The sequence below is a fragment of the Haliotis rufescens genome, unplaced genomic scaffold, assembly GCF_023055435.1.
Source record: "Haliotis rufescens isolate VD_foot unplaced genomic scaffold, xgHalRufe1.0.p SCAF_17, whole genome shotgun sequence".
NCBI lineage: Eukaryota > Metazoa > Mollusca > Gastropoda > Lepetellida > Haliotidae > Haliotis > Haliotis rufescens.
Window position 1 is genome coordinate 31,873,272 of NW_025963857.1, and position 19,270 is coordinate 31,892,541.

General features: G+C 40.7%; 3 protein-coding genes across 5 annotated transcripts in view; all 3 read left to right on the forward strand.

The window, feature by feature from the left end:
- LOC124142539 (inter-alpha-trypsin inhibitor heavy chain H3-like) overlaps window positions 1-6,282 on the forward strand; it is a 31,521-nt gene extending 25,239 nt beyond the window's left edge. For 2 of the 3 annotated variants that reach the window (XM_046511082.2, XM_046511080.2), the window contains one exon: window positions 1,119-6,282. In XM_046511082.2, the coding sequence (XP_046367038.2) occupies window positions 1,119-1,291 (173 nt within the window). In that variant the 3' untranslated portion in view covers window positions 1,292-6,282. The remainder of the gene's footprint in view (window positions 1-1,118) is intronic. The other variant, XM_046511081.2, reaches the window with a different exon arrangement.
- Window positions 6,283-7,723: 1,441 nt separating this feature from the next.
- LOC124142541 (tubulin alpha-1A chain-like) lies at window positions 7,724-13,329 on the forward strand. Its single transcript, XM_046511084.2, has 3 exons — window positions 7,724-7,880; window positions 9,022-9,244; window positions 11,308-13,329. The coding sequence occupies exons 1-3, from the start codon at window positions 7,878-7,880 to the stop codon at window positions 12,435-12,437; spliced, it is 1,356 nt and encodes a 451-aa protein (XP_046367040.2). The 5' UTR covers window positions 7,724-7,877; the 3' UTR covers window positions 12,438-13,329.
- A 1,075-nt stretch (window positions 13,330-14,404) lies between these two features.
- On the forward strand, window positions 14,405-17,278 carry LOC124142540 (tubulin alpha-1A chain-like). The gene is made up of 3 exons (XM_046511083.2): window positions 14,405-14,559; window positions 15,378-15,600; window positions 16,052-17,278. Exons 1-3 carry the CDS (start codon window positions 14,557-14,559, stop codon window positions 17,179-17,181), a joined length of 1,356 nt encoding a protein of 451 aa, XP_046367039.1. The 5' UTR covers window positions 14,405-14,556; the 3' UTR covers window positions 17,182-17,278.
- Window positions 17,279-19,270: the final 1,992 nt, after the last annotated feature.

Genomic DNA, 19,270 nt, shown 5'->3' on the forward strand with positions numbered 1-19,270 from the left:
TGTTAAGGAAAGTCAACATATTGTTCACTGAATATTCATTGGACATGCTGGATGTCTTGTAAAAGTGGTGTTTCCTCAACTTGTTTGGCACATCCTTATGGTGAAAACAATTGTATATCTTGAAACAGTGACGAAACATATTTTGTCTTCTGCATAAATCACCCGCCTCCAGAAAGATTAAATGGTCGGTTCCTAAAGAGGTGACTTAAATTGATCGGGGGTCGTCAATAGGGTGTCACCGAGTCCAGATGGCGTTGGTTGTAGTCGATGTGTATGTTGATGGCACGCATAATGGGAAAGATATATACTAGTATACAGCTATAAATTATACCTCGATCATGCAGACAGGATAAATTCTTTAACTTTTCTCGATGGACCGACAACTCATAACGGTCACCTGCAATCATACGGAAGTTCTCTATATCATGTTATTCATCGCATTGCAAAACAGAAAGGGAGAGGACAAGACACAAAGGGGTGAAAAAAGAGTCAATGACTACTACATGTATGTACTGTAAACATGTGTGCAATTAAAACAGTAATCGTGGAAAGAATCTTTCTTGGAGTCACCGTTGAGAAATTGGTACCTGGATTTGTATATCAGACATATGATTACAAAATATGCGATTGATTTTCAAAGTTGGCAACTTAAAAAGAGATGAACGAACGAAGAATTATGAAACACTTCTTTTCCCAGACGAGAATATGTATATAATTTCCGAACCATAACTCGTTCATATTCTCTGATCTGTTCAGGACAATGTCAATGGGCAAATACGGGTTGAAATGTATGTCCCAAAATACCCATCCGTTTCTGTTCAAGGTTGTACCAAATAGCTTGTGCAAGTACGAAACTGATTCACGTTTCCATGGCGTTGTCCGCCATTTTGTATATTTGAATTCAGATTCATCGGTCGATAATGAGTGAAAGTTAATTGTCTGCAGATTTGAATAGGGTTTATAGACCTTTAATTACCATTCATTGACCTGTTGACTCCTCATGACTTGTCTTGCGTAGAAAAGGCACCAGCTTTGAAAAGAAGGATTCAAGTCAAATTACATCAAGCTTCAAACCACTTCAAGCTTTATATTCATGTCGGCTTCAATTGGTTTGTTAGCAGCAAGAAGAATTAAGAGGGACATCAAAGGAAAAATAAGGAGAAAACTTAGGAAAAGTCTTACAGCAAAGGTGTGCGGAGCTTCCTCCAGGGTGGAAAAACTCAACTCCAAGAGTAAGAGACTGAAGGGGACCGGGTACCTGTTCCAGTCTGCCTCCGTCGTCAACTTGTAAATGGGGAGGACCACGTACTGCTGGCATGTTGAAAAGCAAGATGATCAATGTTATTTGATTTCTTTTCAATGAAACACTTTAAGGACTTTAGGGAGGTCACGGTAAAGGGTGTATCAATGAACTGCTTGGAAGTAGTTTGTTGTGTCTGTTCAATCTTATTAAAATCATAGTTCTCTGAAACGGTACCTTTCAACGTTGAGATAAGTCAACCACTCGTTAGGAGGTCGCGTTAACAGAACTTTCTAGTCAGCCAATCAGCGTAGATGATTCTAAATTCGGGACACGGCCAGGGAAGCATTCAGGAATCGCACCCAAACCGGAGTACAATCAAAGGAATAGATGTGTTTTGTGTGGTATTATTTTATGACGTGATCTACTATTGATGGGATGCCAGATCTTCACACAGGGAAGTAGAGTTACGGAGTAAAATGACTTTGTGATAGGTGTCTCTAGTATGGAAGATCAGATTTCGGATTAAGGGACTGATGAAAAATGAATGCAAATGCAAATGAAAAAGTAACGAAACAGTAATAGTTGATGTAAACATAACATTTTGTGTGTGTTATTGTTTCATAATCTGGCAGCAGGGACAGTGGTGGCTGGTATTTTCCACCAGTTATTGTCCCAGAAAACTTCTTGAAACAACAAATTATAATGCTTCAAACTGCTGAGAAAAACCAAATTGCTGGTACAAACCTTACATTCTTCCAAGGTGTGTTTACAACATAATTAGGCTCATAGTTTGAAAGAATAATCTGGGTTTGCAGCTGTGGCTGAATTAATATCCAGCCTCCTTACAAAATCCCCCACCCCTATATCACTTGTTTTGTCCTTAAAGGCAAATGAGTGGTGAAAATCAGTGATGACACCAGGTGTTCCCGATTGGTACCTTATCATTTGCAATATAACTAGCCTCACAACGATATACTGACTTGATGTTCCTACTATGATACACATGCTCTCTGCTCAGTTTGATACCCTAGTTTTACACAATATTTCTTTGGCTTATCCGATGAACTGTGTTGACCTCCTTTTCGTTTGATTACTGTGGTATGTTTGTACTAGTACCTGAAGAGTCAGCGCATGTTGTGTACAGCAACGTATGGAGGAGGAAAACACATATAGGCGCATATACATACACAATAAAAAGATAATAAAAATCGAGTGATTCCATGGCATTAGGTTGGCTAACCAAGCAATATTTTCTGCTTAAATTGTTTAATAAATCTAAAATAATTAAGCCATGTTCGCTAACGGACTACTGTTTCTTGGTTGGCTGATAATAGAGTAGGCGGGTTTTAGCACTGATCGATTTCACTGATTTCTTATCTTTGTCAACATTTTTATGTCAATTATTAAATAAGCAGTTATTGTTGACTTATGTAATTATAGGAATTGACTTCACCATTGCCCTGTTTTCTGAAAAGAGCGACAACATACTGATGGAGAGAAATATAGAAACGGGTACAATTTTTTATTTGGCATGTGTTTTTTTCAGGAGAAAGCAGAATGTACTTTCACAGACTGGTCACACATAGGATATCAATGTTTCAATGGAAAAAATATGTGTCAGTTGTAATTTACAATAATAAACTTAAATCGCAAAATACGTGCACTCATGAATGTTCAGCATTATCACACTCGCAAAGCTTGGTTGAAGCATGAAGTCCGACTTAAATCAAGTATTGAGTGCGATGGAAACAGGTAGAAAAGTCGGTGTTTTTCCGAAAGGTATCATTTCGGTAATGCGCAAGTTGACAGACGCAAGTCAGGTGGTGGAAGGGTGGGCTCGAACCTTCCTCGTCTCGCTCCTATATGGGCAAAGTAGGCGTTCCAGAATCGCCATGCCTGCGGAAGTGACGACACAGTGGAGAGAGAGAGTATTACAGGCATAAAGTGATCAAATGATACATTCACACTGCATATATCACGAACTACATCCGACTAATACATCTTAATTTGCTAATTATAATGCTTGATAATATAAGGTCTAGGGACGTGCATGCATGTGTATGATTGTCACTGCTTGTACTAGTCATAGCTTTCCCCGGTTTCATAGCGCTGGGTATGGGACAACGATGAAACTGACACCAAAACCAATACCTTGAAGGATAATGAGGGGAGGTGAATTTTAACGTCACATTCATGATTATTGTACTTAAACCGACGTACATGCATGTGTACGGGTGTGTGTCTGTGTGTACTTGTCTATACCTGTGCCGGTTGTATAGTGCTGGTCCATTGAGATACCATGCGCAGTTTTACATGGATACTCCACTCAAACACGTTATTGGCTATGCTACAAAATGTTCGAACATCGATCAACATTCTCCAGAATATACGAGGATTTAGAATAACGTTTATTCAGTGCTTTGTACTTATAAATAATAACACAGGAACTTTGATCCGAACGAACAGATAGATGAACAATTGAAGTCAGCAATTAGCACAAACCATGTGGGCGGAAGAATCAACAAAACATTGGCTCTTTACTGTCATTCAGTATTTTATTCGATGCTAAGGAGCGATGGAAACCATGACAACGTTATCGCGAATGATCACTGGCGTAATTCTATAATCGTGTCTTGATATCATTCGATAATTCCCTTCTATTGATTTAACCATTAACTAGAGACCAGTAAAACCATCTGTTTTATATTTAGATATATGCATAAAGATTCAAAGTGACAAAAAAATATCCACAAGTCTGTGTGACAAGAAGGATAGCCAATTGTCAACTGTCCCTTTATTCCGAGATATATTCCATCAGTCCCAGCCTTGATTAGCTACATACCAAATAGTTTAAGGTACAATCGAAGGTTTCAAAGAGCACCATATGACTCTTGCACAAAAGATGTTTAATCAGCATTACAACATTCAAGGCTTACGTAAACCTTTCAAACGGTTTCATGGTTGACCTCTGGACGATATTTTCAAATTTCACGCATAAGGGACAAAAATGATGTTCAATACCATGACCTGTACCATATATGCCCGTGTGTGTACCGATTAACACTAGATCTGCAACGGATCACCTGCGACACAGGTTTTGGATGATTACCACATTGGCGAAACCCACGACACACGTACCGGGATCAAACTACGATCGTAGGGTTTTGGCACGACTCAGGGACACAACTCTGCACAGCGAATTACCACCCTTGCCCCGTATGCATGCGTGGACCTATGTTTACAATGCATATTTGAAAATGTACACGTTAACCCCTTTGCATGTAATAGTGAGCAAATTTGATTCCTTATTGCTACCACAATCCAAATAGCTACCATCGACGTACGTAGACTGTTTTGCTGTTTTAGCTAACCTTGGGCATGCCCTAAAGGATCACTGTTTTAACATATATTTATCTGTGTAAAGCCTATACTCTCCATAAAATGAAGGGGATATTAAAAAGTAACATGATCACAGAAATACAAAGAGGTATGGAGCAGTGTAATGGATGGACTAGAAAAAATAAGGACTAATTTGTAAGATGACAACAAACAGAACATGTTGGTCTTGTAGTGTAAAGGTGCAAGCGACGAAAAAAGATGACTGGGATGTGAAATAAAAGATGAAAGTTTTTGATGACTTGATAAATAATTGGTCATCACCCCATGGTTGGGCAAACACTTGTGTTTATCCCGTGGGATGTCCGAATATATCTTCAATGACATTTTGAGGCAGTCTTGTCCATTCTCTTGCAATACCTGGCCTAGTTTGGCTAACTTAGCTGATGGTCTCTGACGTCGGGGTACACGTCTCCCAATCATGTCCCCAGAAATGCTCTGCAGGGGAAATGTCAGGACACATGGTTGGCCCCTGCATTGTGATAATGTCTGGTGATAGTCAGTTACAAACGTACACGGTGGGCACGGGTGTTATCGCCTAGAAAGACAAAACATGGACAAGCATGGGGCGGAAACGGCACAACGTATGGCGCCAGCATGTTGTCTCGGTAGTACTGTAGAGTGACCTCTCCGTGGACGATACGGAGTGGCATTTTGTCATGATCCAGCCCCATACCATCAACGACCAACCCTCGAACCTGTCATGTTGCCTAACGTTGAATTCGTATGACGCCAGCAGACACGTTCACGACTAGCTAGAAAAGTAACCAGCGAATTGATTGGATGTTTGGGCTCAATTTCTTAAAGCCTGGTTTCTGATTATTCGATCTTAAACTTGTGTTTGTGACCCATGGCGCCCTTGTGTTCGCAGAAACATGTTCAAAAGTCTGAAAATCACCACAGACTCGGACACACTGAACATATTGGCTACCTCTCGCTGCGTTCCACCAGTTTGAAGCATGCCAAAAAACCCTTAGGCATTCATCACGTTGAAGACGACGCATTCCCAGTCTAAACACAAATGTTGCTTTAAAGCAAGAGTAGGAAGCTAACGCGTATGCCTGGAGCGCGCCGGTGGTTCGTTCCCCTTGCCGAGCGATACTTTCAAAACAACCCTGTTACCCTGCTCTGCATTAAGGGTTAGAAACAAGGACTGGTAAGTTTAGAGTAATTGTATCTCAGTGGCTAGCACTACAGAACCGGCAAATATTCGGACCAGTACGAGCATCCGCCCCCTGTTGCATGCATATCAGTGTATGAGCAATATAATCTTGTACGTGATGTCACAACCCGTCACAACTCTCATTTCCCTGTGTTCAGTTTCGGCTATACCATGGTCATTTTAAGTTCTCATTCGCTTCCACACCAAGCAACACGACAAGAAAGGAAATATTTTTTAAATATGCTTGCGCAACAAAACACACACACACACACACACGCACGCACGCACGCACGCACGCACGCACGCACGCACGCACGCACGCACACACACACACACACACACACACACACACACATGAAGCCTACGAACCCCAGAAAGCATTTCATTTTATGAGTATTCATATAATAGACACAGTTTGTTTTGCAGTATTGCTTTCATTATTCTTATTGTTGTGTTTTCTGTATAAATAGTGGATCTCGTGCACTGTTGTTTGTTACTGTTTGTTTACGCCGCACAAGAAGTATTCCAGCTATATGACGGCGGTCAAAAATATTCGCGTCAATCCTGTGATTGATATCATGAGCATTGATCGTCCTAATCGGAATACAGTTGTCATAGCGACCGAGTTGGGACAACCTTTAATCAGAATGAAAGTTTAATTCCAAAGGTTAAATACCATGTAGCCAAGACATGTATATGTCTAGAACACTTAATTGCTGCCATGTGTCTGCAACAATATTATGCTGATCCCAATGGTTAATCCACACTGTATTTTACATTGATTGTCAGCCACCCTGAACGAGCCTTGCAACTATGTCACTTCTCATTTTTACAAATGTTTATATTTATATAAGACTTATTCCGTGAAAGATGACCTTTGATATATAAACCTATAAGACAATGTGTATGAATTCCCCCGCCAGTTTTAAAATGTCGCGACCGAAACGCTGTATTCCTTTTCATGTGAACACATAAGAGACTTTGGGATAGCCAATAGACTATATCCACAATACCACTTTGAAGGTCCAGCATCCACGTGGGTGCAGAATAAACGCCATTACAGTTGTTACTTGTGTAAAGATGTATAATTATGATAATTACTTAGTTCCGTGTGAACATGTCTCGAAAACATTTGCAGAAAGGAGATTCTAGACATAAACAGTAGTACTCACAAAGGACGTGCACATTCGGGGTTTTACGATAAATCGAAATATCGATATATTGCTATTGGTAAGCACTTAAAGTGAATATATCGTTTTTTAAATCAGTTTCCGATCAATAGTATCGATTTCAGTTAGGAATATCGATAGTTTTGTATTTACCATAGTTGTACAGTTTCAATAAAATAAATGCAATGCTGTTCAAATGTGTTTTTCTTTTGATCATGAGTGGTAGTAATTTACACATGGTAATGTTGAAGGTCCTTTTTTCTTTAATTATTAGGGTAAAGAAAAAACAAATCAGTCATATCTTAAACTTTACTTTATATTTGTTGTTATGGTTATCACATTCAAAGGAAACTCTGTTCCAAAGTTTAATTCAACTTTAAAATCCATTTAAACACTAGACTGAAAACTATCGATATTTATCTCAATAGTTGCTTGCAATATCAATAGTTATCGCAATAGTGATTTCCAGACCCATAGTCACCCCCAGTGAACATACAACCAGTCCCCAACACTCAGACAATGCATGTAACTGGTATTTCCGGATATACGGTCATACATGACGCACTGCTGACTAAGAGGACCCGGTGGCACAGAGTGGACTGATAATACCTCCGTTTAACGCTATGTACCCGGACACACAAGACATGTAAGGTATTATAATACAATACTGTACTTTTCAAAAGGCGATGTTCAAGAGTTGTAATAACGTTTCGCTGCAATGAACACGTTACATGTCTTTGAGCAAAAAAAATAAAGCGTCCCTCGCAACGTCTGTGATAACCGGTGTAGTAAACACTATTACTTCAATGTACAACTGCGTTGAGAACACGATTCCTTCAGCAGGACTAATTCAATAGTGTTTCGTAACCGTCGTTCAGATTAAAGAATCAGCTTTGTCCATAGCACCATGGTAAGACATATTTTATTGATGTAACTATATCTTTGATTTGTTTCTTCCAATTTCACGGAGTATATGCATTTTTGTATCAATGATCAGTGTTGAATGCTCGTATTTTGCAGTATCATGTAAATTACAATGGAGTATCTGCTTTGTTATCAGAAATGAACACGTGAAGGAGTACTGGCGGATCCAGAGGTGGGGATTGGGGTTTGTGCAGGGTTGCTAGACATCTAAAATGCTCTAATCTAGTAAGTATATCGCCGCGAATAGCTGCAAAATTGCTGATGCGGCTTTAAGCAATATTCACTCACTCACTCTAGAAGGTATAGTCTGCATACCCCTAACCCCCTTCCCGAAATCCCAGGGGATGTGCACATTCTCGAACGCATTATAGGCCCTTTTTTGCTTGTGACACTGATGACATATTTTAGGTAATTTTCTTTGTGAAAGATTCTATTGTTTGTTATAACAAACGTTGGGTGTTTAGACTACACATTCAGAGATTAATTATTACTCATCATGCTGGCAAGTATGCCTGTTTACTTAAACAATGGTATTTGCATAACGCCACTAGTGCTCTAGAGTGCATGAAGGAATTAGAGGTGCTCCTTCGTTTTGATATTTGTCACCTCTCTAGTCGTGAGCTATAGTGGGAATAATATTGTTGCTGTCAAATGCAATACATGTTCAGTCTTGTTTTCAGTATGCTTACTCTAAATGAGTTCAGAATGTATTAGTCCACAATTTGAGTTACAAAGGAATGATATTTTGGTATTTCTTTCGTGTATTTTTTATAAGCAATTTAGGTCTCCACACTAATTTTTAATCAGAAGTTCTTACATACTTCTTAGATGACGCTAAACACAGCCACTTGCGTTCATATACGGGCCAGCTATCGTGACTAGATAATTGTTTGTTTGTGCATACATGTGTTAACGCCAAACTCCAGGACCTCAATTCGCTTCTTGTCTCATACCGTGAGCGCAGCCCACGTGACACATGTCCAACCTATTCAGTGGCTCCCTACCTTTAACACTTTCATAAACTTCGCACAGTGAGAACAGTACATTAACTGAATTTACTCGGGACATATTAAGACTGCTGCTCTTTAAACCTTGCACTTTCGATAAAAGTTAAATTATCTCCCCAGAGGGAATGCATCTCCATCCATGTTGGTCAAGCCGGTGTCCAGATGGGCAATGCCTGCTGGGAGTTGTACTGTTTGGAGCACGGTATCCAGTCTGATGGTCAGATGCCCTCTGACAGGACCATCGGTGACGCGGACGATTCCTTCAACACCTTCTTCATGGAATCTGACGAAGGGAAACTTGTTCCTAGGGCTGTCCTCGCTGATCTTGAACCAACTGTTGTTGGTAAGGAAATATGTTTCTGTGTCAAATATGCTGAAATCGTAAGAGACCACATAATAATGTTGCAGACAAATGTCTGCTTGCATAATAAATCAGAAATAAGCAAATAAACTGACGTCCAAAAGAAACTTTACCAACTGAAAATATAAATTTCAGACAAAGTATAATTTTTTTTTCGATGAAGTCTATCTAAAACACATTACCTAAATACAACAATAGTGTATGCAGAAAATGTTAATCGTCTGTTACATGTTTGCGAGATAACACGCGTAAAAGTGAAAAACACGTGCACCACGGGCAACTGCAAATGCACGTGCGGGTAAGGGTATAAAACGATTGCAACGGCAAGTCAGACATCCACAGTGATAAAAAAAACACAAAAGAAATGCCACGACTCACAGTCGAACAACGTGAACGAGCCTTGTACTATGGTACAGACTGGAGCCACCCACGCCCATATTGCACGAACCTTCGGTTGCTCCCGTGTTGCCGTTACCAACTTGATACAACGTTACAGACAGACAGGGCGGCCCGTTGACAGGCCAAGAACAGGCAGACCCAGGGTGACCACGCCCCATGATGACCGGTACTTGCGTACCTTGCACCCCCGAAATCGCTTCCTGACAGTGACGTCATCGGCGACAAATGCCTTAGGTCACAGGGTTAGTCGACAGACAGTGGCCAGGAGACTCAGGGCTCATGGAATCAGGGCTTTTAGACCATACAGAGGACAGCTGTTGACAGCGCAACATCGTCGTCTGCGACTGAGATGGGCCCGGACTGTACGACGTTGGCAACGACGTGACTGGCAGAGGGTTGTCTTTACTGACGAAAGTCGATTCTATATGTTTAGGGCTGATGGAAGACAACGTGTTTACCGCCGAAGGGGTGAACGAACGGCGGCGTGTTGCGTGCAGGAGGTCGTACCATATGGTGGGGGGAGTGTCATGGTGTGGGGAGGGATCTGTGGGCAGGAGAGGACACCGCTGGTCATCGTTGACGGAAACTTGACAGCTCAACGTTACATGGATAACATTCTTCGTCCAGTTGTCCTACCATTTCTCCAACAGCAGCCACGTGGTGTCATTTATCGGCATGACAACGCTAGAGCCCATACAGCCAGAATTGTCACTAACTTCCTCGCAGCCAACAACGTCAACGCCCTGCCGTGGCCTGCACGCTCACCCGACATGTCCCCCATAGAACACCTCTGGCACTTGATGGATCGTCGTGTTCGACAACGACCACACTCTCCAGCCAACCGGCAAGAACTGATCTTGGCCCTCCAAGAAGAATGGCGTCAAATCCCACGTGACCTCATCAGACGACTGACTTTTTCTGTGCGTCAAAGAATTTTGGCGTGTATTGAGGCATTTGGTGGCCACACACGCTACTAATGACTTGTTATTGAACGTGAGCGATTGTTTATGTACCCTGCCTATTGTCCATGATTCTGAAAGCTCGAGTTTTGTATCACACCCAACTTTGGGGGGCTCTGACGTCATTCTCGGTCGCGGTATGATTGTCATTTTCAGTGTTGATTATGTTGATATATTGATCTTCTCAATACACTTTACTTCATGCATATATTTTTTGTTGTTTTTGAGCAAGAGGGATTTCAAACTCTGGTAAAATTCTTTTGGACGTCAGTTTATGTAAAATACACCACTGAGCGACATTAAAGTTTATTAATTTTAGCAACTCAGAGGATATTGATATGGATTTGATGTCATGTGTAAATATTCGTCTTGTTCAAAATATTGATGTCGTAAAAGCTTTCAAATTATTCTAAAGGATTTGAATATTCATTTGGAGAGTTGTGATAACTTGCAACTTGCAACTTGAAATAATAGTCGACTATATTTATTATGTATTTTGTATCTGATGTCAGAAACTACTGACTCACCGAGGCCAATTTTATGGTAGACAATTCGGAAACAAAGGGGAAGTAACTCTAACAACAGTGGTTCAAGTTTTGAAGGTCGCAGTATGTGAAATCACATGTTCGTAAAATTATTATCTTCAGATTTCTATAGCATTTTAACCAATTAAATTGTTCTCGACAGATGAGGTCCGTACCGGCACGTACAGTAAACTGTTCCACCCAGAGAACTTGATCTCAGGCAAAGAAGATGCAGCCAACAACTATGCACGAGGGTACAACTCGACAGGGAAAGAAATAATCGACCCTGTTCTTGACCGCATCCGGAATCTCGCTGAACACTGCAATGGTCTCCAGGGTTTCCTCGTCTTCCACAGCTTCGGTGGTGGAACTGGTTCTGGCTTCACGGCTCTGCTGATGGAGCGCCTCAGTAGCAACTATGGTAAGAAGTCTAAACTACAGTTTTCTGTGTACCCGGCTCCAAACATCTCCACTGCAATGGTGGAACCTTACAACTCCATCCTGACCACTCACACCACCCTGGAGCACTCGGATTGCGCCTTCATGGTCGACAACGAGGCCATCTATGATATCTGTCGCCGAAACCTGGACGTCGATCGTCCCTCCTACACCAACTTGAACCGTCTGATTGGTCAAATAATCAGCTCCATCACAGCCTCATTACGCTTCGAAGGTGCCCTGAACGTGGATCTGACAGAGTTCCAGACCAACTTGGTGCCCTACCCACGTATCCACTTCCCCCTGGCTACCTACGCCCCTGTTGTGTCTGCTGAGAGGGTACACCATGAACAGCTGACAGTTGCTGAAATCACCAACGCCGCGTTCGAGCCCGCCAACCAGATGGTTAAATGTAATCCCACAAAGGCTTTGTATATGAGCTGCTGCATGCTGTTTCGCGGTGATGTTGTCCCGAAAGACGTCAACGCTGCCATCGCTGCTATCAAGACCAAGAAAACCATCCAGTTCGTGGACTGGTGTCCCACTGGTTTCAAGGTCGGTATTAACTACCAACCACCAACTGCTGTTCCCGGTGGCGATCTGGCCAAGGTTGAGAAAGCTGTGTGCATGTTGAGCAACACCACTGCCATCGCTGAAGCCTGGGCTCGTCTTGACCACAAGTTTGACCTCATGTTTGCCAAACGTGCCTTCGTGCACTGGTATGTGGGAGAAGGTCTGGAGGAGTCTGAGTTGTCGGACGCCCGTTCTGATTTAGCTGCCCTGGAGAAGGACTACGAAGAAATCGGAATCGACACCCAACAGACAACACAGGAAGAGTTAGATGACGAGTATTAGAATACATTTAAAGTATAGCTTTCATTGTGACAAGCATTATATATGAGAAATTACAATGATGTCAAGTTAAAAAATGCAGTTGAGATTTACAGGTAGCAACTGGTTTATCATTATATTCACTGTACAGTGGATACAAAAAGTGTTCACGTGAAATATACACTTGGAAGTAATTAAGCACTAATGTAGCCATTTAAAGCTATTTTGTTTTGTTTACTTATTGACATACTCATATTGAAATATAGAAATAAAAATCTATAATATAATGACATGTATTGTAACAGTTCCATGGCAATAGAATTTAACGACCTTTTAACTTGCTTCATCTGCCTGTTTGCATCATATGATATGACGTAGAACTTGTGATCTTAGACATTTATCAAGATTAGATGAGAAAATATGTAGATTTTGCCAATTAGGGATATATGAAAATAAAGGAAGGGTGGTGCTAATCGTTTTTGAGCTTGTGTATGTAATTATTAAACAGCAAGGGGACCCTGAGGCTTTCAGAAGCACTTGCCTATCATATAGTCGGAATCGAACAATAGATTCTGCTTCAAGTTGAGATTTCTTATGATTATTGAAAGTGTTGTACGGTTCCAACTATATCATGACCAAAAAGTGAGTGTGTATGCCCCATCGGTGGCATTCGTCACAAACACATGCAAAAGCAAGTCAAGTGTTTACTAAAAAAACTCGCGAACAAATGGTCAAACTAGGGAATGTCATCTGACATAATTTTGTTCATGATGCGTAAAAACCACGAAAGACATAAACGCAATGCCATCGACAAAATGTCACCATCTTTCGGCAGAGATAATTGAATTAACATTTATTTCTCTTTTGTAATATATTACCTTAATCATATAACAGATAGTGTAATGGGTAAGATAAACCAATCCAAAAAAAGGCATCACTATTACTTGAGGTAACATCGCAGCGAACGTCTTTCGAGATCGGTGAAATAAGCTATTGGCTGACGTTCCCTTCACAGTCTAGTTTTCAAATGTTTGGGCGATTCCGTCGACAAACATGGCACTATATGATAAATGATTAAATATCGTATTCGTAAACATCCTGTCGCGTTTATCGTGGCGGACATTTTGACGTTGTGTATTTTACTGAAAATGTAAATTACTTCTGAGATGGTTATTCACGGAAATGCTCATATAATACTTCTATTTCTCAAACCTATTTGTTGTAACCAAAATACAATAATTTACTCCGAGATCCAGCATGTGGTTATATGACTTGTTTGATAGGCATACATTGTGTCTACTTTGGTTATATGACCAGTTTGTCGAATTCGGTTTTATCGAACGATGAACAGATCAAATGAGATATAAACTTTCATGAAAATTGTTTCACACTAAGTTGACGCTGTACCTGTTATGGCCACACTCCAATGGACTCCGATGGATCATTCTAAAAGTTAACAATTTCCACAGACACGGGATACAATTTAAAATAAATAAATATCATTTCCAAGTTCATAAGGTGGGTATAATAACCAGAGATGATGATATACATTCTGTACACAGTCTTCTTCATGTCATTGGAAACTTATGCAATGTCTAAAATATATTTCCAACACACACATCGTTTATTCCATAGTCAAACTGTTTAATTAATATCACTACATGACATACATCAATCATGATTGTGAGTTATACAGTTCCCCAATATAACAGCCGTTATATGGTATAACCTCCATACGACCCTAGCGCCCCCTCTATTGTAAATATTTCATAAAATGGTAATGAGTTCGCCGGTGTGTATAGCCTATAATAATACGCCTTAGATCTCACGCCAGAGCATTATAAGGGTTGTGTCATGGTCCTGTGTATGTATTCTTCGGGCGTATTTGGTATAAGAGCTATAAACATTCATTTCAATGAAACACTTTCGAAAGGTTATAAGTTATGAGTTTATGATGTGTATCATAGTAGCGTCATTGGTAACCCCAGACGTGACCAGTCGTCGCTAGAGGTTGTTGTCACATGATTAGCAACGCGTTCTTTTCGCAATAAAACCCCGTGTTCCGTCAAACTCTCATCCTGTCTTGTCTCCCTTGACTCGTAACCGTCCTAGTGAGTACAGCGTCATCAACAACTAAAGCACGATGGTGAGTTGAAATTTTCAAATTTTAATAGGTAAATGTATGGTATACTATGATGATAAAATCTGAATACATTCTTGACCGTTACAAGGGTCATTTCTAGGAATTTGATATTTTGAAATGTGGGGTATGGACTAACGCGTGTGACATTTTAGTGCTTTACACAGATTAATACGTGTTTTTTTTGGCTAAATGTCAAACATGTGAGTTTATCTCTTGAGAGAAAAGTGAAAAAAGCCATTTAGATACGAAGTTTAAGAGTCGTATTTTTTAGCCATTACAAACAAGAGCACCATGGTGTGCACCACTTTTGGAAAGGTACAATCTGATGATATTTGCCATGGTGACACCAAATTCGAGTTTATGTATGATGTATGGATCACATATCTCAGGTAGGACAGGACATGATTATACATTTCGCGAAACCTGGCTTCTACACTAAATTTCAGTGACCAGTCATATACTTTTGACCTCTGTTTTGCATTTTACGCCGAATGGCATCTCTTTCGGCAGATAGTCAATACTTTTATTCTCTGGCGTTAATATTTTATATCCAGTAAAAGGTCACCTGGTGATGATACTTTGAAATACAAATGCTTTATCAAACTGTATAGTATTTTCTCATAAGAACGTGACATAGAATTTAATCAAAACAGAAAAAGCGAATTTGATCTGCAGTCCCTGCATATTTGAAATGCTTTCAATTGTTTTATCAACCTGTAATGGTAAGTTAAACAAGCTAAGGTGGATCTTGAAAACTAGAACATCAAATGTAAATAGGCGTTATATAAAACATACTCATGAGTATATATTTTGGTCTGTAGAGGGAATGCATCTCCATCCATGTTGGTCAAGCCGGTGTCCAGATGGGCAATGCCTGCTGGGAGTTGTACTGTTTAGAGCACGGTATCCAGCCTGATGGTCAGATGCCCTCTGACAAGACCATCGGGGGTGGTGACGATTCCTTCAACACCTTCTTCAGCGAGACTGGAGCAGGGAAACACGTCCCCAGGGCTGTCTTCGTTGATCTCGAACCAACTGTTATTGGTGAGGTTATATATTTGCCATGTATATCTCTATGTAGCTATATATATTTAATCTCTATATATTTAATCTGTATTTAATATCTAATATCTTTATCTACATCTATATCATCTATATCAAATCTAAATCTAAATCTATATCGTTATCTATATCTATATCTATAAATAAAGTATGAGATTCCCAAGTACACTGTAGCACATATATACAGAAATTCACCAAATAATCACACGACACAAATTGTTTTCATTCGTTTTGTGTCATTATTAGTTTCTTGCCAAAAGCACTGAACATGAAAATTTAGTCAAAGCAATGAAATAATATATATTATTACACTGCTTTATTTAATTTTCATGTTTAGTGCTTTGGGCAAAACTGCCGCCTTTGTCATATAAGCAGATAGCAAACTAAATTATAAATTGTGAAAGGACAAAATCTTCATGCTTGTTTCTTTCAGATGAGGTTCGTACCGGTACTTACCGCCAGCTGTTCCACCCAGAACAGCTGATCACCGGTAAGGAGGACGCCGCCAACAACTATGCACGTGGTCACTACACCATTGGCAAGGAGATCGTTGACCTCGTCCTTGACCGCATCCGCAAACTGGCTGACCAATGCACTGGACTCCAGGGCTTCCTCATCTTCCACAGCTTTGGTGGTGGCACTGGCTCTGGTTTCACCTCTCTGTTGATGGAGCGTCTGAGTGTTGACTACGGAAAGAAGTCCAAGCTGGAGTTCGCCGTCTACCCTGCTCCTCAGATTTCCACTGCTGTGGTCGAGCCTTACAACTCCATCCTGACAACCCATACCACTCTGGAGCACTCGGACTGCGCCTTCATGGTCGACAACGAGGCCATCTACGACATATGCCGTCGTAACCTCGACATCGAGCGTCCAACTTACACCAACTTGAACCGTCTGATTGGTCAGATCGTCAGCTCCATCACTGCGTCTCTCCGCTTTGACGGTGCCCTGAACGTTGACCTGACAGAGTTCCAGACCAATTTGGTGCCCTACCCACGTATCCACTTCCCTCTGGCTACCTACGCCCCTGTCATCTCTGCAGAGAAGGCCTACCACGAGCAGCTTACAGTGGCTGAAATCACCAACGCCACTTTCGAGCCCGCCAACCAGATGGTCAAGTGTGATCCCCGTCACGGCAAGTACATGGCATGCTGCATGCTGTACCGTGGTGACGTCGTCCCTAAGGATGTCAACGCTGCCATCGCTACCATCAAAACCAAGAGAACCATCCAGTTTGTCGACTGGTGTCCCACTGGTTTCAAGGTCGGAATCAACTATCAGCCACCGACTGTTGTTCCCGGCGGTGACTTGGCCAAGGTCCAGAGAGCTGTGTGCATGTTGAGCAACACCACTGCCATTGCTGAGGCATGGGCTCGTCTTGACCATAAGTTCGATCTGATGTACGCCAAGCGTGCCTTCGTCCACTGGTACGTTGGTGAGGGTATGGAGGAGGGCGAGTTTTCCGAGGCCCGTGAGGACTTGGCAGCTCTGGAGAAGGACTACGAGGAGGTCGGAGTTGACTCCGTCGAGGGAGAAGGCGAGGAAGAGGGCGAGGAGTATTAAAAGGCGAATCGAGAAAAAACAACATAAAGCAAGATTAATATATATGTGATATTTGGGCATTTATATCTTAACAATGAATAAAGTTTATATATAAATGAACATAATTTCTCCTTGTTTCTATTTAACGTTCAGCGACCAACTGTGATATACGGTAAAGTAGTACTTTCGGTAAAAGTATATAGGTATATAACTTCTCCATCAAATGGACCGATTATATGGATTTAAGGGGCCGACCATTTCATATATTTTAGGAAAAATAGTTGATCCCAAAATAATGGATTGCAGGTGTCAAAAATTGCTCCTTTTTTCAGAGAAAAATGTAGTTTCTTAAAGCGCTGCCTGAAAAAAATAATTTGTCCCCCCCAAAATCTCATAGTCCCAAGTCATCACCCTCATTCCCCACCCTCAGAATATAAAATGGTTGGTCCTTAAATGCTGACACGATCTTCAAACGTTCAACCTGCTTTTGTAATTTTGAATACGCCAGTAAGGAGGTACGTGACAAGATCTTTTCAAGGATTACCTAAATACTGTCTGCACGTTGGTCCTTGCCGTGAACTTTCTCATTGTAAATATGAATTGTCAATGCAAGAGGATAACCAGCCTAGAGTTTCTGCGAAAACAGATTCCACTTGGCGTAAAGTACAAATAGCTGTGGAAATTATATGAATGGACCACTGAAAAACAGTGATGATAAGCACGTGTCACTTTCGATCGTATATCCGTTTGATTGCCTTTCAGAGACAAATACTATCTGCACACAAACAAACACTGATTATGTATAGTTTACGCATTCATTTATTTAGTTATATTTGAAGTAATTCCTCGAATTCAGTTCACATGGCATATTTTGTATATTAATCACAGATAGCTGTTTTGACAGAAAGGCCATGAGGATGTCGAGTATTGAAGTGTTTTATCTGGGTGGCGAGGATATTGTGATTCAATAACCTATAACGTTTATTATTTGTATCAGTGTATAGTTGTATCAGTCAAACATATATTCATCCGTCTGAGTGAGTGAGTACGGTTTAACGCCCCTTTCAGCAATATCACAGTATTATCAGGGAAGGGGAACCTGCTTTTGGCGTGACGAGTGAACACTTTAACTTCTGGGCTGCCTTCCGCCCGCAGCAGGTGAAAAGTACATTTCGAGCCGTATGGTTTTGACCTGTTTTTGTGGATCACCGTATGGGGCAAGATTCTAACACGTTATCGATACCGATAATCATTCATACCAATATATATTGTAATTACTTACATATCAAAATAGGTTATTGCAACTAATAATCATTGAAAGTCTTTCATCACAGTTTTAATCACAATTAATATTCACCTGATAATAATGTCGACAGTTTACACAAATCACTGCATTGCCAGTGTTGCCAATGGGTCTGAAGAGGTGGCTGACATTTTAACATTTCAGAATATGTGCTGTTACCTCTATATCTGTACTAATATTGGTATATACAATTTTTACGATTTGGTTCATTCGTTAGTCATGACATACACCTACGTGTACGTCAAATACAAACAGTGAACAGGTTTATTGGTTACAAGTTGTTGAGTTCATACGCAACAATTCAAGAACACAGACGGGCGGACATTAAGTGACAGTTTGCAGTAATAACTGAAACATGTTTAAACAAACTATGTTATTTCTAGAGTCTACTCCGATTAGCACAATATACACAGTACACAAAGTGTCAATCCGTGATCACGCATGTCGTCGGCAAGCAGGTATTATAGAAAGCTCAAGGCTTTAAACAACGAACAACATTACACATACTGGCAATTTGACCACTCTAGCTGACAAACCGTGCATTCATTCAAACATGTTGATCGATCACCTATCCCGAAAAGAAGCCCATGTATCACTCAAAGCGCACTAGACACTTAACTGGCTTCAATACGTCAACTGATCTGATTCAACTCAAATTGAATATGATTCTTAAGTGTAATGTCACTTTCAAGGCGCTTACAATATATATTCACTTGTTATTTCTGAAGGAGAGCCACATTTGCAGCCCATAGTAACGGCTACGCTTGGATACTCATTGTGCAGGAATAGAAAAGTCATTTCTGTCCC